We start from the raw sequence: 21903 nt of genomic DNA, 5'->3' as shown, positions 1-21903 counted from the left end.
TTTTAAAAGCCAATTTCTATCACTTTAAAGCAAATGCTCGCCCACGAGATCTCTAGAATGAAAATGTGCTCTTAAGTCAATAAAAAATACAAGACATTATTTCAATTGACAACAGAGTTTTGAAAATCATTTTCTACTAAAAGAAAGTCATAATAACTTATGAGTATTCTGGGGGGTGGGGTGGAGGGAGAGGGGAACGGTTTCCTTAAACTAATACATACATATTAACAGTGTTCTCACTTCTTAAAAAATGAAATCCCTACATAAGATTCCATTTATAGAAACAGAGAGGTGTCTGGGTTTGTTTGTTTTTTAAGTTAGTGTTCTTGCCACTCAATTGATTTCACAAACCCTTTGATTTATTGCTTTATCTTATTCTTTAAAAAAAAATTAAAAGATGGTATCCATAAAAAAGGCTGGGGCTCTATCCAATTTTAAAATGACTTTTATAACATTCAAGGACTTTTGTTATCTTGCATTTCTTTGTTGCTGCTTTTTGATGATATTTTTCATTTTATTTTTTTGCTTCACTCTTTACCTTCCTCTCTGTTTCAGATGTCACTGACAGAAAACAACATACAACCAAAATCAAAATTAAGAATGGTGTCTGGCTAAAGATTTCATCTCATTGGTACAGACTTCAGCTCTTATGCAAGTTTATTTTAACCTAATGTAACTTTTTCAAATGCTTTATTTCTGAATTAACAGCCAACACTTCTGTTGAGTAATCAGGAATACAGCTAGCCCGGAGAGCCTGGTCATCACACAGCAAGGGGGAACTGTTGCCAAAATCACCAGCAGCAGCATCTTTCAGTTTATTCTGGGCTTATGGTCAAGAAAATATATAATTCCTAAAAAAATTTTCACTACAAACATTTTTCTTAGATACATGTAAGGAATAAAAATTGAACTTCAAACATAAAATCTCCCCAGAAGACAATTTCTCAAGTAAATCACTTGTTTCTCATCCTGTGAGCAACTGAAAAGAGCTAAGATCCTGACAGGAAACCAGTTAGAAATGTACCAGGTCCTGCAACAGTCTTAACAACCAAGTTCACTTAGCAACAGAGTTCAAAGGTTCCTGCTTATATTTTATAATGAGAAACTTGAGGTACATATTTCGGGAATTGTATTTATCACATTTAAGTTCTATATTCAACCATATGGTCTTATATAAGACCATAATCAATAATCGCTATGCTAAGGAACTGAAATTGTATCAAAGCTGAAAATTTCCCTGAACTTAAATACAAACCTAAACTTTTTCATAGGCTTCTCCTATATCATAAGATAGCTAGCACATGACGTCATACATATAGATAAATACAAGGTGAATCAACAATTATAAGGAACTTACTTGCCACTGAGAAGTTGTTGAGGGGATAAGGTAAATCCACATCTTGAGGTTTCTCTTTATATCCTATGAATGAGCCATCTGTCTTCAAAAGGAAATATCTTGGCCTCCAGTTTTTTATATATTCTCCTACATGAGGAAAGCATGCATGTTAATGCTGGGGGAAAAAAATGAACAGCAGCTTTTATGTGAAAAATAAATTATGGTACAATATATGTCCCACAACACTGGCCTCCAAAAATTTAGTTAGGCAATTTTCTTTTAACTTAGCTTACAAAAGAAAATACATAAGCCTGCAATTAAGATTCAATAAAAACTCAAACATGTTTTGTTTTTAATGATTTCACACTTTGATAATTCATTTGCACCATTATTTCTTCAGAGAATCATTCATCTGAGTACACATTTTGTTCAGTTTTTCATTTTATCAGATGGTTGTTAGAGCATATTTCAACCATTTTAAAAAGCCTTGGTAAATCATCCACACACAGTATCAAGGAATTTCGATGAAAAACACTTATCATAAGGAGGAACATGAAATAGATGTTTATCTTCCATGTACTACTGACTAATTGTGTCATTTTTTAAGAAGAAAAGGGGTAAAGTCTGTTTTCATTGTTAAATCTTGATCATAACTTGTTTAAACAACATTTTATTGTTCTGAATAGGGAAATTATCTTCTGTACAATGCTGTAAATAAGTCAAGGAAATGAAAGAACATGAGTTAACAGAGCTTAAAAACCACACACACACTCACACAAACAGTAATAACTGTAAGAACACACAGTACAAGGCCAAGCACGTAATAGCCAATAAATGCGTATGTATCACATTTTGATAAAAGCCATCATCTAGCTACCAGAAATCTTTAGCAACCAGATCACAAGTTGCGTACCTAAGAAGGGACTCATCTGAATATAAGAAAGAGAGGTGCCCCGTGACACCGTAAGTTACGGAAGGCTCTCTGGTCTCGTAATCATCAGTTCTCTACTGGGTATTTCTACCTGGTTCTTCGATCTCAAATGCCGAATCACAGTCCCTCAAGAAACTGAACCCAGTTCCACTTTCCAACAAGACAGCTTCTTCCCTGGACCTCAGTTACCCAACTCAAGCTAACATGGGGCCGGTTCCCTCTCCTTCAGCTAGGCCAGCACTGCCTTCACAATCTCTCATTTAGCCCAACCCAAACGGGGCCCTCACACCTGGCTTGCTGTTGTGCTGTTCATGCCCCCTGTCCTGCTCTCCCCCCATTCCATCTTCACGCATCTATCCCCTCCAGATTAACCCTCTGTGTGAACCGCTTTTTGATTTCCAGTGCTTTTCTGCTCAAAAATATGGACTCCTTCCCATTCAAGTCTCTTAACATAAAACATAAGCTCCTCCGTATCATAATCTTGCCCCAACATACATTTCAGATGTGGGGTGCACCTCTGGATCAGCCATTCTCAAGCTCCTTACCTCCCACATCTTTACACTCTTAGCCACCACCGACAATTCCAACAATCTATTTAGGTAGATTACATCTATGTTTACTGCCTTAGGAACTGAAAAGAAAAATGTCTTTATTACTTCTTTTAAAAATAACAATAAACTCATTACATATAACATAACTAACATATTTTTATGAAAATAATTATATTTTTTAAAACAAAAAATCAGCAAGAGAGCACAACTTCTTTCCATTTAAAAAAATCTCTTTGATGTTTGGCTTCACAGAAGATAGCCAGGTTCTCATACCTGCTTCTGTATTCAGTCTACCGTGGTAGGTTGTTTTGGTTTAAAATACAGGAAAGAGAGCTGGCTCAACAGGTATGCAGCCGGAAAGGGCAGGGGTATTCAGACAGTTATGACTCTCTTTCTTTGACGTTTTCTGAAAGGTTAACTGCAGTGTGGAATTTGAAAGCATGTCAAGGAACCTGCTGTTACGTGAAAAGCCGCTGGTCTCTATTACACACTGAATAAATCGTTTAGACACTGTGCATGATTGTGCAACATCACACATGGGTGCTTTAGGCAACACCACTCCACTGAGTCATACTGATATTCCAAGTCTTGATACATTTCGTTGGTCAAGTATCATCAGAAAAGCAAGCACTGGGAAGCCACGAAGCTCAAAATGGCAGATAGGTTCTAATTTTTGTTTCAAAACTTGATTTTCCCCATTGGTCCTAAGTTCTGTCACTTCTTTTTCCTTGCGGGGATGCACTCCAAGGGCCCACCCCAGTGCTTACCACTGGGTAGATGCTGAGTAGTCATCTACCAAGTGACTGAACACATGAAGGAGATGCATTATCAACCCAGCACAGAAGAGGCACTTACAGGGAAAGAAAAAGGAAACCTGACTCCCCTCCTCACTTCACTTTACTGAAAATATATGGTCTTAATATTAATAAACACATGCCAAATTTGTAAAACCACAATGTTAAATTCACAGTTCCCATCTCAATGATGAAGCAAGTTCCTTTCTTGATTGTACTTATTTTATTTTTCTATTTTTACTTATGAACTCCTATATAAAATTTAACATCATTAGGTATCAAATCTCTAATTAGTAATATCGTATTTAGATTCCAAACGCTCCTGTAAACAATAGAAGATTCATACCAGTATAGATGCTCCAAGTCTATCAAGCAAAAAAATAAGTACTAGTTTAATAAGTATAAGAAAGATAAAATAAAAGAAATTCATCTAGGGGCACCTGGGTGGCTCAGTGGGTTAAAGCCTCTGCCTTCGGCTCAGGTCATGATCCCAGTGTCCTGGGATCGAGCCCCACGTCGGGCTCTCTGCTCCGCGGGGAGCCTGCTTCCTCCTCTCTCTCTCTGTCTGCCTCTCTCTGCCTACTTGTCATCTCTGTCAAATGAATAAATAAAATCTTAAAAAAAAAAAAAAGAAATTCATCTAAAAATTTAAAAGAAGAAAAATAGGATAGCGCTGTTTCTCATTTTATGAAAGTACTGAAAACATATATTCAAGAAATATGAAATTAAAAGAAATAAACATCAAATTTTCATTTCTAAGAATAACTTCCTGTCAGCCACTAATGTTGTCATGCTCAGTTGAAAGACACGAAATATCATCACATAAATCTTGTATCTTTTTTGTAAAACAGATCCTAGGAAATTTAGAATATTTTATGTGGTCTATAGCAAGACTTCTGGTTGCCAAAAAGGTCTTTTAAAAATAAATTTTTATGTATCCCTGACATATAATACGTTATACCAACACAATGCAGGAGTCATTCGCAATCAGAAAGAAAACTGAAAAGTCAAAATCTACATCATTGGTAAAAATAAAAATTATTATTTCTTACAAATTTTGATTAATAATTTTGAGTTGACTCAGTAAAATCAGTCAACAATCGGACTATCACAAAAAGCTAACAGTGGATCCCCGACTTTAAGACTCTCGATTTTTTATTGTTTATAATATAAATGGACTTTCCAAGAAGAAGTTCAGAGCACATCTACTTATTTATTTGCTCTGGGTCCCAGAGACACAGTATTGGACAAAAAAATGAAAAACACAAGAATTCGAATTCTTGGACTTGCTATTCCAGTAGGACACCAGGTTTCAGGCACCTCCTAAAATTCAGAGAAGGCTTCAGAATACTTCCTGAAAGCAGATCCTTTTTTTTTATAGGTTCCCAGGAACATTCTCAAGTCAAGCTCATATAATAGCATAATGTGCTGGTCTAATTAAATATTTATTTTCTAGTTCCAAAAGTGGAACTGAGAAGGGATTCTTTTTCTGCCAAAGAACCGGGCCTTCCCAAGGACACAAATTCACAAGGTAGGAATAAAGCAAAAAAGCAAGCTTTACTGCCACCTACTAGGCCCAGAGCAAAAGAAGATGATTCCTAGCTCCAAAGAGTAGAAAAAGTCATAGCTTTCCAGGATACCACGGCAGGTCTCCGGGCACACTGATGGCAAAGCACTGCTGCCTCGGGGACCTTGTCCAGCTGGTCATGACAAAGGACCCGAACAGTCTCCTCACTGACTCGGTAGCTGGGGTAGGGAGCTTCTAGAGGAGAAACATGTTCTCAGGCCGTTCCAAAAATATGGCCAAAAAGACCTTGCTTTTATGGGGCTAAGTGCTCAGAACAAAGGTGCCCTCTCTGCCACCCATCCTTTTGAGAGAGATTGCTAAAAGTCAATCGCATCCTGTATTTTAAACATAGCATTTACACCTAAATTTACACAAGTCGTATTAAAACCAAGCTGTACCATACTTTGGTATTTATAGCCCATAGGTTTCAACTAATTTAAGAAGCGGTTTGTCGTAACGGGGCGAAAGTCTTGTTTAAAAAAGCAGCTGCATTTGTGGGGCACCGATTCAACATTTCTACGTGTATCAGAATAAGCCTGCAGCGAGGGCCCCAGCCACACGTGGACGGGGTTTCCAGCACAGGCTCTTCCCCACTTTCTATCTGCCTTCATGAAGGACGCTGCAATTCTGGCTCACGCTCCTGGGCTGCAGGCTTGATGCGTTCTGAAGTACCTGTGCTTTGATACTGGAAACAGCGTTATTTCCCAACAGGGAGCCCGATATTTTGGCTTCTCTAGTGAGCTGAATGGTGATCCCGTCAAAAGATTATGTACCCACCCCAATCCCTGGGATCTGGGAGTACCTTAGATGGCCAAAGGGGTGATGAAGTGAAGGATTTTGACAAAAGGGGCTTATCCTGGATGATCTAGGTGAGCCAAATCCAATCCCAAACACCCCCGAAAGTGTGAGGCTGGGGGGCTTGGACACACTGAGAGGAGGCAGCCATGGGACCAGGGCAGCACCACCGGCCGGCCAACACCTGCGGACAGGCAAGGAACAGATTCTCCTCCGAAGCCTCCGGAGGGAGTCTGACCCTGGCTCTAACTTCCAGTGTCCAGAATCCCAAGAGACTCTGTCACTGTCTTTTGTTGCGAACCACCCAATTTGCTGGAATTTGTTACGGCGGCCCTAGAAAACTTCATGCGGTTTCTTAGCACTCTAACCGAAGGCTTGTTTACAGAACCAAAAACAAAACAAAACAAAACCTTATTGATTAAGTTCTTGGCATCAGTGGTATAGAGACGCTTAGCTAATACCTTACGAACACAAAGGAAAAAACCCATCTCACTCTTATCAACAGGACAGAATCCTATTTGTCAAATGTGGGGTTACAAGAGGCTATTTACTAGAGGTCACAGTTTTACTTGGTTTTAATGACTTCAGATTCTGGACTTTTGCCAACTTTCTTACTTTACTTAATAATTTATTTTCTGTAAGCTCTTCAAACAACTAAATAAAAAAACCTCAGTGTTTTTGAGTGGATGTTGGCCACAGAGAACATTCTTGATTTCCCCAGCTGAGTACAAATAATATTTAGGATCTCAGGCTTAATCTTTAATAACAACCTCAGATGGGAAATGGTACAAGTTTAAATTCACCCTCACTTTGCACCTTTTTGACGGCGTTTTCTAGTGGCTCATCATTACTAGCGATAAGCATTCACCTCAGGGTTATCCCCTGGAAGTTGACAGCGCTCGTTTCCTACCATTCACCTAATTTCAAATTACATTTGTATTCGATAATCCTCTCTGTGCTGCAGATTGTTTCACGGCTACTTCACTGAGAATCGCGCTTCCAGCTCCTGCCTCAGCAACTTGTTGATGACTTCAGCTTTGAAAAGGTGCAAACGTTATGTCTAAGGACTGAGAGCAGATTGGTGAAAACATTCCAGTGGACTTACATCTAGAATAATCAGGATGTGCCTAGATTTGCTCAGACATACAAGTGGAGAAAAGACCCTTAGAAATGATTCAGCTTGTACCCCCATAAGTGAATTATGCTGAATATTCGATTCATGCATTCATGCATTTGTACGGCAAGGTTGTGTTCTAGAACCTGGTACCAACTCTGACTTCGCGAGAAGTAGACGATAAGCTGCACAGTCAAGTACATATAGGCTGAGAACGCACAGAAAGACTCCCTCATCTACTGGAGGCCTCGCCTCCTCTGGCACGGGCACATTTAGGTGGAAAAACCAAGATGTTATCAAAATAGATATAGATAGAATCCAATTGAAAAGAAGTCTGTACAAGCATAGCACTGTTTTTCACAAATCCTACACATTGATCATATAGAATTTAATTAGACAAAATGCTTAAGCGTCATTTTTAAAATAAGCTACTTCCCTAGGATAAAATTCGAGGAAGATGAATGATGCTGGTTACCAACAGCTGTACTGCGAACAAACTGAAATTCTGATTTCTCTAAGAGATCCAGGAGACGCAGCTTTTGAAATTACTAACAACCCCTCACACGTGCTGTCACACAGGCTTCCCAAGCTAATCACTCCGGGAGGAAGGGGCGAGAGCACGTAGGGAGGGAGGCACCACCGTGTCATCATAAAGCCGAAACAACCCTAAGCTCAGCTTTCCTGAGAATACATATTCCTTGTATTTTACATCAGTGTTTAATCACAATCCCCAATGAGATTATATTACTATTGGCCTTTGTCCTCTCAGAGGGGAAAATGAGTAATATCGACACCTGCTTTGTCTGTTAATAGCAAATAACCTCTTTACACCTTCGTCCTTTGCAGAGGGGGAGAGCCAAAAGGATTTACACAAGCAAGCAACTGGCCATTTTACCAAGGCAGTAAGGCGTGTGGGTTACATTTTCAGAAAAAAAGAAACCCGACATAAGACAAATGCTATATTCTATAATAAAAGTCACAACAAAGAGTCATGGTCACTACAGGATCAAGAAACTTCTCCAGTGGGGCCTCGGTTCTTACCCGGCTCCGCCTCACCCTTCAGGTGCTCTAGGCAGGACAACATAATGCTCGGGGAAGTGGAGCCTGCAGCCTCCCTGCCTGGGGGCGGCGGGGGCGGGGTGGTTCTGAATCCTGGCTCCTCCACTTCTCGGCTGTAGGAACATGAAGCTCTCTACTCCCAGCCTCCTGATCTGAAACCTGAGAAGCATAAAAGCACCAACCAGGACAGGACTTGAAAGCACTCACCTGAGTGTAGCGTGAGCTGGATTTTGTTGTTGTGAAATGGAACCATTGTCATTCATGGCACTAACATTTACAGCTCATCCCCAGCCCTGCATTAAATATTCCACTACTGAGCAGTACACTCACTCAGGAATATGGTCATAAATGACGCAACAGGCAACAATCAGTAATAAATTTACTCTATCACCACCACCCCGCAAAAAGTCTCTTTAGTTAGTGTCAGGTATATAAAACTTGAATCTTCTCTAAAGAAATGAAAAGGCACATCACATCAAAATTAATTAATTAATTAATACATACTTCTTTTTCGAGACAGGGTTAAGAATATCAGAGTAACTAGTCTTCAAAAAAAAAAGAGAGAGAGAGAGAGAAAGAGAGAGAGAGCTCTAAAGTCTTAGGTCTCTCTGAATTATTTTTAATAATTTCAGTACAATGAAAATCAAATAATTTAAAATTTCCCAAGAAGAGCTTTTTTTAAAAAAAAAGATTTTATTTATTTGACAGACAGAGATCACAAGTAGGCAGAGAGGCAGGCAGAGAGAGGGGGAAGCAGGCTCCCCGCTGAGCAGAGAGCCCGACGCGGAGCTTGATCCCAGGATCCCGGGATGATGACCTGAGCCGAAGGCAGAGGCTTTTTTAACACACCGAGCCACCCAGGCACCCCCCAAGAAGAGCTTTTAAATCCAAAGATGGCAGCTTTCTGTCAAAATAGATTTATATGACTTTAAGAAAGCATTAGTCTTAAATAAAAGTCTTCACAGGACAAATTTTACCAAAGACAAAAAGAGGTTTAAAGCTGGCAGTGGTATAAAAAAATCAATTAATTTCATGGTTTGCAATATAGCTACATATATAATTGCTTGTTGACAGATGCCAACCAAATTTACCCATGAACCACCTAAAAGAAAATATAGCAGAATCTTTTTTCCACTAGTAGATGTTCATAATTAAATATTGGCACCACAAACAAATAAATACTGAATATATAATTCACGATAGTGTGCTAGGTCTTAAATATCTTAAATTTCATAAAGCCAAATATAGTAACTACAGAAAAGTGTGGTGATAAACATAATAAAACATTTGCTATCCTTGAAATTGTTCCATTTTTATATAGTGGACAGCAAGTGTTCTAGTCCAGTTAGATCTACGTAAAAGCCCTATGAATGTCTCCCAGGGAATAAAAGAAGTAGAATTTCTCACTGAAATTATCATCGTCCTCTCTTACAAGTGTCTTGAAAATAAATCCTAAAGAGTTTTTCTTCTATTCTCTACAGGGCAATGAGCTAGCCTAGTAACAATGTTTCAACTCACAGGGACAATCCGAAACGAAACTTTCTGAAAAATCAAAGTACTTTTGCATATTCCACGAGCTTCCTAGATATACGTTAGGTTTGGGCTATCGCTCCCCTTCCATTAAGTCTTTTCAAGCATATTCTCTCTTGCCCTTGGGTACACGGAAAGTGCCACCCTTTGCAGTGGCATCCGCGCGATCCCCTGACCGCCATCACCCCGCTCCAGCGGCGTCTCCAGAAATTGGGTGGGGTCTCCGCCCGCTCCCTTATTCTCAAGTACGGTTCATAGCTCAAAGCACCACAGCTCAGAGAACAAAGGTTCTCGCAACACTTTTATCAGAACCGGGGAAAACGAGCTCCCGACAGACTCATCCATTCAAAAGTAACATCGCGAGCGTCACGATGCGCAGAGAACGCGGCACAAAGGCCCGGGCAGAACCCGCCCGCGCGCAGCTGGGAAGAGCAGCCCGCAGCCCTGAGAAGGGGGAACCGCGGAAAAGCGGATGCTTTGGGCAATCAGGATGCGAAGCGGAAACCCTCTTCGTGATCTAGGAAGTCCCACGGAGGGGTGGCAACATCTCCCCCGCGTGGCAGTTCCCAGTGGCAGCCCACGGGCCTGCGGAACGGTCTCCGGACACCCGTGGTCTCCTGCGCTCCCGCGGGAAAGGGCCAGCAGGGACCGCGGCACGGAATCCCTCGACATTTCGTCGAAGGGCTGGTTTGCTGCTGTGTTGGCTCCAGGATCAGGCCCTGCACCCCTTCTTTTCTGAAGCCTAACAATAGGGAGGCCTGGGAATCTTTTAGGATGCTTCTTTCACTGAGCGTATTCTGAAACACCCTTTCAAGTTTCAAGATCCTGCCCATGCACTCTGTTTCTCTCCTGGCTTTCTGCACAGCATTGATTAATGAGGTCATATTGCAAAACACTCAACTATTTCTGATAATTTTCCCCTGCTTGTCTGGCTGTCACATAAGGTCACTGAGAGATGCGTCTGCTCTGGTACTGGTCAATGTTACCACTGCGATGGACCAGATGGAAGGTGTTTACAATTTTGGTGATTGTGCGTTGTGCTTCCAAGATGCCTTAAAAGCTTTCCAGATGTACCCACATTCCTCTGCTTTCCCACATATGCTCCTTCATGATTATTTTGAAAAGTATATTATAGTCAAGAAATTGTGCTTCCACTGCATAATGCATGAACTTGTCATTTTTATATTAGGTATAGTTTTCATATCTCCTTCCTGAAGAAGGCTGGGGTCCATGTTCAGCTTTGGAACTGAGGCAGTGACGAGAAAAGGCCCCACACGCTGAATACCACAGACGTTCCAGTGCGACCTTCTCCAAGGTCGGAATGGCTGGCCTGCTGGGACTTTACCTACTTCATCGTTTTCCTCTCTTTTCCAGAAAACTGCACAATGATCACCTATCTATTTAAGCTTTCTGGTATTTGTTTCCAGGTATGCTGTAAATTAATCAAATCCCAGTTCCCTTTGTTTTTCAAAAACATTATACTTCAGACCAAAACCATGACACTTACTAATTACCCTTTTAAGCATAGGAACATCTTAAAAGAATTAGAATATTCAGTTTTGAGAGAAAAGCAAGGTGAATGGAAAGAGAGAAGAGAGAGAGAGAGAGAGAGAACAAAAAGCATCCATGCGAACTAGCCAACAGAAAAACAGCATCTTGGCAATTTAATGAAGAATAAACCGTGAGATTAGTTTACATAGCAGTAGATATGTTGTGGAGAATTACTCAATCTGCACTCAGCTTCCTGCTGGGTTAAATGTGAGCTAAATTATTATTTTGCTTACATTTACGCCCTTGTAGACTGAAAGCAGAGCCTTCTTTTTAATCTGCTTTCTGCATGATAACAAAAAGTCTCCAACGCCACACACTGCACTGAACACCCAGTGGTTCCCGTACTATTTTAACAAAGTAGCCAGGGACAAATTTTAAAAGATGACATTTTATAACTTCTTTACTAGAAATATTTTCCACTTCGCCCCACCATATTCCCTAAATGTTTGAATTAATGTACTCTCCTACATTATCTGTACACTGCGGTCAACAGCCTTCATGAATATCAAATATGGAGGTGGGAGTCTATAACGCAAACCCACCCACCACGCATCACCGGCACCTACCACGGAGCAGGCTGGTACTGACCCCTTAGCTGAGTAAACAAACCTAACCCTACACGCTTGTGTCAGCAAAGCTTGTGTCAGCAAAGCTCTCTGGAACAGAAGTCCCCTCCAACACAGGCTGCACGGCTCAGTCCATGTGTCCGTTAGAACATGTCTGATGGAGAGCATACGCTGCCATCGGGGTGTCCCCCCGGGGTAGTGGGGCAGGGGGAGCTGGCTTGGCACCTCCTCACTGCGAGGAGGCCTGTGCCCTTGAAAAAACGCTCAGGTGACCCGACCCTCCCAGCCCTATATTCAAATCACTGCCTTGTAGAGCAAAACCCAATGAAACAGAAGAGAACCGGTTTTATCTGAGACGGGCACTGATGTCTCCTGGAATAAACTTCCAGTAGCACAAGACCCCAAATGACACCACATGAAACCACAAACTCGACCCCTCTAGGGCTGAATCCATGGCCTTCCCAACCCCTGCCTCCTCCCCTCTGTGTTTTCCCAGGCAGTCCTCGGACCAGGACTTGTCTCACAGCAGGTAAGTGGGGAACAGAAGGAGTACGAAAGGCAAGACGAAGGGGACACGTAAGTGCACGGAGCCACGTACGGAGCTCAGGCTTCACCCCTGCGACCTCCCCACAGCGCCATGGAGAGACAGATGCCAAGGTGTCCTCACTCGGCACAGCCACAGAGAGGCTCTGAGACACTGCTAACACACCAAGGACAGAGCTGGGATCGGAGTAAAGATCTGCTAAAGCAAACAAAATTCTGCTCTGCCACACTGCTCAGGCCCTCAAAGCTGGGAGCGTATGACACCAGTGGCGGGAAGCACATACGCGGAAGGTCAGATGCCAGCTCTGCCACTAACTAGCCGTGCGCCTCTGGGCGTATTGCTTACTATCTCTGTGCCTCAGCTTCTTCTTCTGGAAAATGGGGACAAGAGTTTAGAAGAACTGAATAAATATTTATGAGGGGGGCGCCTAGGTGGCTCAGTGGGTTAAGCCTCTGCCTTCAGTCAGGTCATGGTCTTAGGGTCCTGGGATCGAGCCCCACATCGGGCTCCCTGCTCAGTGGGGAGTCTGCTTCTCCCTCTCCCTCCCCTTCGCTCATGTTCTGTCTCTGTCTCTCTCTCTCCAACAAATAAAAATCTTGAAAAGAAATATATTTATGAAGTACACAGAACAACATCTGGCTAATACTAAGCATCACACAGCATTTGTTGAATGAATAAAGTACGGCTACACAAAAGAGATGTAGCGAGTGCTTAATACACATAAGCATATTAAACTAAACAAAAGTGGAGTATTGAAAATAAAGTGTAATTTGTTAATTTCATTTGGCCCAACTATCACTGTTCCACATTAGCTGAGCAGAGTAGATGCTAGTTTTCTTGTGGATAAAATTTCAATTTTTGTTATTCACTCTGCTTATATCCTATTTTCATCCCCCATTATTACCGATAACAATGAGTTACGTATCATTTATGCTCAACCAATGGAAATCCTTCGTTAAAGAGAAAGAATGCTGTCCCAGAAACAGTCTTTCTTGGTGCACTGTCAAGTAGCTCTGTGGTGAAAACAAAATCAAGCATTCCACTGGGTCTACTACTAGACGTCTCCATGTTTCTTTCTAGTTACCTCATAAAACGTTAGCATATACAGAAAGCAAAACACAAGAATATACAACTTTGATACCAGGCCTTTCTCACTTTTCCTTTTTTTATTGTGCAAGTTAATCATTTAACCTTGACCACTCTCGATATGTGTTAAACCATACATTAATGTCAGACTTTCGTAAATACATAGGAACAATACTGTATTTCAACTGGTAGGACATTTTACATTTACATAAATGACTATATATCCAGTGAAGTAAATAATTCTTGATTTGTACTGTAAAGATAGGATTATGCTTATGTTTATAAAACTGAAGGGAATATAATGTTTCCATCTCAACGAATGTGCCTAGATATTCAAAAGTGTCGTTCAAATAATTCTGAGTATCAGAGTATCTGTGATCCAAGAGACAAAGAGCAAAAGACACCCAAATGATACCTTCTTAACTTTCCTAGGTAATTTTCTTAACCTCTTTGTAAACAGAGCTAATGTAGCAGCAGTCTGTGGCCTGTCATCTGCCTTCACGTTCTGAGAAAAGGACTGAATGGGCTTGATGTGGTCAGCACACGCAAGTGCAGGGACAGCGAAGATTTTCCAAAAAAGAGAAAAATCAAACACTATTCAATTATTCAAAGAAGCCCACTCCTCCCTAAAGCAAGTTTATCGGTCAGATAAACAGCAGAAAAGCTGCTTCTCAATGTTAAAAATGAATTTACTTACCTTGGCCCTCTGAGGGCAGCATTACCTAACACACAGGCAATTTCAGAAAACAATCTACCTTCCCTTCCCATAAAAATCATCTTTGAAAAAAACCCGAAATGGGCATATTTCTCATTACACATAAATACTTCTTTCCTCATCAGCATCTGTACCTTGACAAGCTTAGGAGCATTTGTCTTCCAGAGTTTCCATTAAGTTTGAAAGGAAAGACTGTCTTGAAATCAAGACTTCATGAAGGAAAATGACTTGAGGCATCAGTCATGAAAGTCATTCAAAATCCAATGAAATGAAAAATTATAGAAAGGACTCTGCATTATATAATTACTCTCTTAAATTCTAGTAAGTTTCTGTCATAATGGTCTCTGTAATCTGTTATGTAAAACTGCAGGACACCAGAACATAGGAATCTTTGAGTAAAGATAAAGTAATTCAAAGAGATTAGCATTCGGCACGAAACCAAATGCGAAGACTGGGGGTCTTCTTATAAGCAGCCAACAGCCAATAGGCTCACTTATTACAAATCCCTCATTTATTAATAAAATATGAGACAACGGTGAGTGCTGTGAAGTGTGTAAACCTGGCGATTCACAGACCTGTACCCCTGGGACTAATAATACATTATATGTTAATAAAAAATAAATAAATAAAATGTAAGATGGCAAATTGGTAGGTTAGGGTCAAAGCACTGCCCTAATTTTCAGACCGCTTCTGAACTGCAACAAGCTTCCCAGACCATGAGGATTATCAATCTCCTTTCCCGGATCTAATGCAACTCACACTGGGTGTTTTATTCCTGTTCCTCAGAAAACAGCTACTTCATGCAATGGAGGAAAAAAGTTTTCTGGCATTTACTCGTCAAAGATTTTTTAGGATGTACTAAGCACGAGAAACGAAACGCTGAATAACCAGCCCTGTATACTACAGTGACACGGCAGACTTTCAGCTGAAGCATATAAAACGTGCTCATCTTCGTGTCCGAGTCTCGCATGTAAGTTACTTAGCGACCATCCGGCTGCGCGCCACCAGCGCCCCCCATTAACCCAGCCTGAACCACAGAGCGGTCTTCTGGTGACTGGCCTCCTGAGGGGAGATAATTATCATAAGCAGGTAAGTAACAAACTTTACTTTCGCATGTGGATTCCACTGAGTGGAAATACACTCTTATATAGAATTTGTATTTACGTTTAAGAGAAGCCCTTGCTTCCCCAAGTTCAGGGATGATGATTCGCCCCTCGGGAAATAGACCAGTACCTGGCATAACTTTATGAGTACATGGGGTTCTTAAAATATGTGCTACGGGAATTAAAGAGTTGTGTTCTTTTTAAATTATACTCTACTATGGAAAATTTCAGGAAGATTGCATTCCAATCCTATTTTACTAAAACAAAAAGTACCCACAGTTAGCTTCAGAGAGTCAGTGGAACATAATGTAAATGCAGGGAAGGGAAAGAAGGTCATTTCATAAAACTCTTTTCTGTAATAAATATATACACTTAAGTTTAAATATCTCCTCAGAGAAATGCCAGGAAACAACAGCTGCTGTTCTCTGTGCTTTCCCTTAAAAGTATAAAATTATGAACTTTGATGCTGTGTTCCAGTCTCAAGCAAATAAGTGACTTGCCCAGCCAAAAACGACACGAACTTCACGGTTTCTGCCTTTCTGCCTTTGTATCTTAATCATCTTCTGTTCTAAAAAGTGCTACCAAGTTTACCAACATCTTTAATCAGATTTTCTTGAAACTAAAACACATTAAAAATTTTAAGCCAAAACATTTAGCAAGATGCCTTAAAGAATATGTCAGACAGAGAAATACTCTTCTGTTTTCAACACACTGGCCAATATTTTTAAAAATTACTATTCATGCAGGATTTTTTTGAGGCACAATTCAAATGCATCCATATACCATTAATGCTAGAAGTTCCTCAAGGCTTTTTGGATTATCCTGAAAACACACCAAGCACCAGTTTTGTTCATACATCTTCATGGTGGGAGAGTGTCCTCCTCATCTGTGATGCTGCATTTCATGGGCTCTGGGATATTTCCACTTCTTGGGTCCTGGAAGTTGTCTTTGGGAATGCCATTATTAAAAAAAAAACAAATGATGACACTTAATGATCTGTATATGAACACTGACATCTATAACCATGTGCTGTTAGACACTAAGATCTCCTTCAGAGAAGCCAGCATCGTGTTCCACAGCATTCACATGGAGGATTTTTTCTTTCTTTCTTTTTTTTTTTTAAAGTGAACCAATTTATTCTTCGAAACCCAAACAGAAGTCCTAAGTCACTAAACCCCGTCCTGTTAACCACTTGCGCAGCCAGACGGGGCAGCTCTCCCAGGTGCGGCCTTCCTGGACTCTTCACCCAAAATCAGGGAAGAGAGGAAAAGCCTTGAGGAACCACTGGCCCACTCGTGGGCACTGAGCAGGCTACGCTGCCGTGAGGGCCTCTGTCGCTGGCCACGGCCGCCCCCCTCCCCGCCAGGAAACACGCACCACCTGCACCCTCAACCCTGTGCGAACCTCATCAGAGCCTTTGTCTGCAAAGTCAAGAGCCAGTACCATCACATCACGTTTTAAAACTCCATGAGGAGACAAAACAAAACATTACTTTTAGTATTGTTTGTTCATGATGATCATTAAATCTAAGTCATTGTGATATGTCTGAAAATCAAGTTTTAAAAATAATTCTAACCCAAATACAGCTTAAGCACTGACCATAGCGGAGAAAACTGTAGGTCTAAGATCATGAGATTAATACTGAATTAAAGGAATACAGTTTTCAGCAATCTCAGGCTGGATTTTTTAAGTAGAAAAATGATTTTTTAAGATACAGTATGAAATCATGCCTGCGTAACCAGTCCTGCCACACCCCAAAAAGAGTTACATTCAACAGTTCTCTTACATTCTCTTTCAGCAATCAACTTGCCTTCAGGTTCCTGAAACAATCATAAATCACTAAATAGACGTAAGGTCTTAAGGAAGCACCTGACATCTCTTCCATGACCTCGGGATGGTGCACGCTCACCGTGCAGTGCCGCCAGTGCTGGAAGGTGCCCCACGCACACCACGGACACACCCGCACACCGACGTACGTCGCACACCTCCCCAAACCCAAATGCTCCTAACAGCTACCACGGCACAGGGTCCAGATGTTCAAAACACATCAGCATCTCATTTAGTCCTCACACGATCTGCGCTAGCGGTCCTCGTGGCCGCCTTCTAGCCCGGGAAGAATCGACCCTTAAACAGGGAAAGGACTTCCGTAAAGTCACTCCTCTGAGTGACGTGATACTTCAATCTGGTCTATGTTAAGTTCAAAGACGCTCTGTCTCTAATATTTTAATCGCCTCAGCATGTGTACTTGCCTGAACTACTCAGATTTTGTAAATGGCCTGAAAAATTGAGAAGTAACAGTTCATGAAGCACACAGGCCAGAACTGCAAGTCTGCTTTCCTACCAGCTTGCTTTTGTTCAGCCACTCACTCCCGGGCATCCTGACCGGCACTCCACGATCGTGCCGTTTAATGACGCCCCCACCTGGAAAACGGCCTACTGCTTGCTCCCAAACTTAATAGGGGTATCAGCACGGACGTGAGACTACAAATATTTGTACATAATTCCACATACAAAAATAGGGGCATATCCGCGGCCTCTCAATTGAAGGGAAAAAAAAAAGACAAAGGCGAGGTCCAGTGTGGTTGATGAGTCTCTAAGCCTTTGCAGCAAACACAGATGAGAGTCACTTAAAGAGAAATTGACAGTGAGCTCGAAAGTTTTTCTAAATAGACCTGACCTCTATTTCTTTACAAAGAGTGGAAAATAACAGATAATCTTCCTTCAGTCCTTTCAGAAAGACATTCCTCTGGTCACAAAGCTCTGTCAACTATGCTTGCCTTTCAGCCACACATTAGGCATTTCTGCTTCATAATTACGCAACAAAAACCTGGATGTTTTAGGAAAACAGGAGTTTACCGAAAGTCAAGATAAAAACTCTTTAATCACATCATATACATTTTTTGGCAATATAAATCAAAACAAGGGGGAAAAAGAGAAAAGAGAAGTCAACACTTCTCTTTTTGTTTTTCAGCAATTTCATTCACATCATGCTTGATTTTAAGATTTGACAAAACATTTGTAAAAATAAATATGTAAAATAAAACTTTATAAAAATTTGGTGTTCTAGAACAGAAACACCTTTGAGAAACAACTTCACATCAGTGTTTCTTCTCGATTATTTAAAGTCAAAGTGATCAAACAGGTATTTAATAGACATTCCCTCTGAGTGTTATCATAGCCTTAAAATAAATTAGAGGTACCAGTTCTCTGATACCTCATGACAAGAAGGGATCAGAAGGAAATCCACGGCGACAGCGCATGCCTGTCATTCACACAATCAAAGACAACTGAGAGGGAAAAAACGAGTATTAACCAAGAAGGCCAGGTTCCGATACAACTTTGCTTCATAACCAGTCGCATCTGATTTCAAAGTAGGACAGAATGACTTGATGAGATAAATTCGGGACTATCTCACCCCTAGTGGTCGGCTGTAAAACAAATCCATTCAGTCTCAAGTAAGAGCTGACAATACTGACTGGTGTTAAACTGTCTGCATGCACATGACAAGTGTGGCCATTTACCTGCCTGACTGCTAGCCCACATCTCCGTTCTCCGTTAACAATTCACACCCCATATGAACTGACCACATTAGCCGCCGTCTCAGTGGGGAAACGAGAAAGTTTGCATTGCCATTTAGAGGAGAAGCTGCTTTCCCGCAACTCTACGGGAGTAAGAGAAGGAAGAGGAAGTATTAAGTCCCTAAACTAATTAACGAAATAAGGGGGAGGGGGGCAGGCAGGAAAACAATGATAATTAGTATGTACCCTTGGTTAACCAAATCCACACATACATTCATTCTGTATGTGCACAAACATCAGCAGCATCATAAACCGTCTCAAGTTCGAGCCATTATTCAGCTCGACATCTGCACATGTTTATGCGTCTCTCCAAACAACCTCTTGAGCACCCTGCTGGAGCTGTCATTTTTTTTCTTCTCCCTATCTGGCAGATGGCAAGTCAACAATCGGCATCAACAGCAGCCGAATATCTCCCCCTCTGTCCTACCCCCCTAAACAGACACAATAATAACTTCTTTGTGCTTCCCTACAATGCAGCTGCTTAAACCATTTCGCTACAAGGCTGCTTTGCCTTAATAAAAAAAAAAAAGCCCTTCTGTCAAGTCTACAAAGCAGCATAATGTTAAGCAAGCTAAAGCCACAGCACAGCTGCAAACGGGCAGACACACTGACAGCTCCTCCCTTAACAAAGCCCGTGAACTGAAGGGGGTTCATCTGAGGCTCACACAGTAATTAGTATAAAAAAGTCCGACAGCCTCTATTATGCTACGGGAAAAAAAAACTGGACAGAACTGGGCTGCTGTTTTGCGTCAAGAGTTCTGCTGCAGAGTAGATAAATCATGTTGGGTTTTTTCCTCTCTTTTTAAAGACAGTAATAAGGAGGATGAGAGAAGCTAATTTGAAAACTTGGACACAGTAATTGTACCATATGGTGAGCATTTATCCTTTCTGAAATGCACGCTAACAGTCACTTACATGCACACTGCTTTGTTTTACAGTTGTTATTCTCTCTACCATATTCATAAAATGGATTTGAATATCTGATACTCAAGAGAAGTTGTGTGTAATTAGCAACAGAACTGCCTGGGTTTAATTTATTGGCCTCGCACTGCAATCTAGTAAATGCAAAACAAAATTAAACAATGTGTCCACTTGGTAAAATGTTTTTTCTGTAACTCAATAAAAAAAAAAAAAAAAAAAAAAAAAACGAGGACTAGGACAGGTTCATTGGAGTGTTGCTAAGTTAAAGTACAGTATATTTCGAAAATTCCAAAACAAGCTACGGCCGTTGGAAAGATTTCTACGGACCCATTTCAAAGATACCAGATCACTAGGAGAATGACCTTTCATTAAGACCATCTGGTTCAATTCTGCATTTCGCTGAAGCATATGTAACTCTTCTCCGCACATATTGGTAAATCTAGACTTAAAAGAATTCCCTTGTATGTGTTCTAAAAATTTTTTCAAGAGAATTTATCAGTTACTAAATACTCAGTACTATGTGCCAAGCACCATGCTAGGCACAGGGAGGAGGATATAATGTCAAAAAGTCTTCACATATCTAAAATAAAATCGGAACATAAACCGAGTTAATATTTCTGTCTACTTCAAAATTCTATAAAAATCCACCTACTATTTGAAAAAAGTCCTCAATAACATTAGGGCATTGCTTACCAAGGCCCAATATATAGCAAAGTGACATTTTTTTCTGACAAAATACTGTGTAAAAAATAATTGTAAGATGTTCTTCTCTAATCAAAAGTAAATTCATTTCCATGCCAGCTGTGTGCCTCTTAAGATCAAAATATGAAGTGTTTATCTACCTTCAATAAACTATATTCTAAAACACCTGAAATACTCAACTAGAAAGCATTGACCACTGAAACTTCGAGGGGAATGAAATCACAGGTCGGCATTTCTACCATTGACATGTATCCACGAGTACTGCCCTAATTGCTATTTTGGAGATATGAAAAAGTAAAATATTTTAATGAATTATTAGGTCAACATAGAACTTAAGAGTCCCCACGCAAACCTGAAGTAATCTCTGACTTTAGAAATACATACGTCAACGGTAATAACATTCCAGTACCATCCAAGAACGCGATCCCACTGAAGAAGGTAGGTACGGGTACGTGCAGAAGGAACGGCCCCATTCAACAAGTTCCCCTGGTTTCCTATGATTGATCTCTATCTTGGCTTGAAGATATAAACTTTATCATCTGTAACGGGTACAGTGCCTTTTCTTTATGCTACTGATATGGGGCGAGAGGACCAGTTTACTTTAAGATAAAAATATCTTATTTTTGTATTCTGCTTTACAGTTTACTAAATATGAAAATGGATCTTAAAAGCTCATTCTGATAGATCAGAATTTGGTTTGACATACCAAGTGATGCTTTGTTTGGGAATTATCTGGCCAGTAATGCATGTCTGAGTCGGTATACTTTTCAACCAGGTGAATCCTATTATCTGAACAAGGTCATCGCACTGTCCGCTGTTAAAAAAAAAAAAAGGCGGGGGGACTCGATCTACAGAACAGGAAAAATAACTCTTTTTCTAAAACTGTGCAGTTTATATATAGTTTAGCAACTATCCTGGTTAACTGAATGAGCAAAAGAAATAAGAGAATAAAAGCATTTGGAAAATAGGGTCAAAGATGTGGTCATCCAATGATGGGCCCCTTCATCACATACCAGTAAAAAGCGATTCTTTGTGAAGAAAGAGGAATTTGGTTCCATTTGGGAAAATCGAGTCGAGGAAGTGTCTGTAAGCTGGATATACTTATATTACTGAATATACAATATTTAGGAGGTTGTGTGTGAATATAAGATCTGAAAACCCAAGGGTACAATGAGCTTGACTTCCACATCTGATCATTAGTGCTTCCTAGCAAAACCCACCAACAGTTTCTAAACTACCTGAAACCATTTCTCATTATCTCACTAATAGTGCAAAAATCTAATTGTCCATAAGGACAAATTGAGACTATTTTTTTTTAATTTTTTTAATTTATTTAACAGACAGAGATCACTAGTAGGTGGAGAGGGGGAGAGAGGGGGAAGCAGGCTCCCCGCTCAGCAGAGAGCCGGACGCGGGGCTCGATCCCAGGACCCTGGGACCATGACCTGAGCCGAAGGCAG

At 40.7% G+C, this 21903-nt stretch overlaps 1 protein-coding gene across 3 annotated transcripts in view; it reads right to left on the bottom strand.

Moving 5' to 3' along the window:
* The window catches only part of AKT3 (AKT serine/threonine kinase 3), a 295963-nt gene that overhangs the window by 165000 nt on the left and 109060 nt on the right, over window positions 1–21903 (bottom strand). For 2 of the 3 annotated variants that reach the window (XM_032862896.1, XM_032862895.1), the window contains one exon: window positions 1358–1483. In XM_032862896.1, the coding sequence (XP_032718787.1) occupies window positions 1358–1483 (126 nt within the window). Of the gene's footprint in view, window positions 1–1357; window positions 1484–21903 lie in introns of those variants that run through there. The other variant, XM_032862898.1, reaches the window with a different exon arrangement.

The sequence above is a fragment of the Lontra canadensis genome, unplaced genomic scaffold, assembly GCF_010015895.1.
Source record: "Lontra canadensis isolate GAN:19392208 unplaced genomic scaffold, GSC_riverotter_1.0 scaffold24, whole genome shotgun sequence".
Lineage (NCBI taxonomy): Eukaryota > Metazoa > Chordata > Mammalia > Carnivora > Mustelidae > Lontra > Lontra canadensis.
The sequence above is the reverse complement of the archived record's forward strand: the minus strand, read 5'-3'. Positions and strand labels throughout refer to the sequence as shown.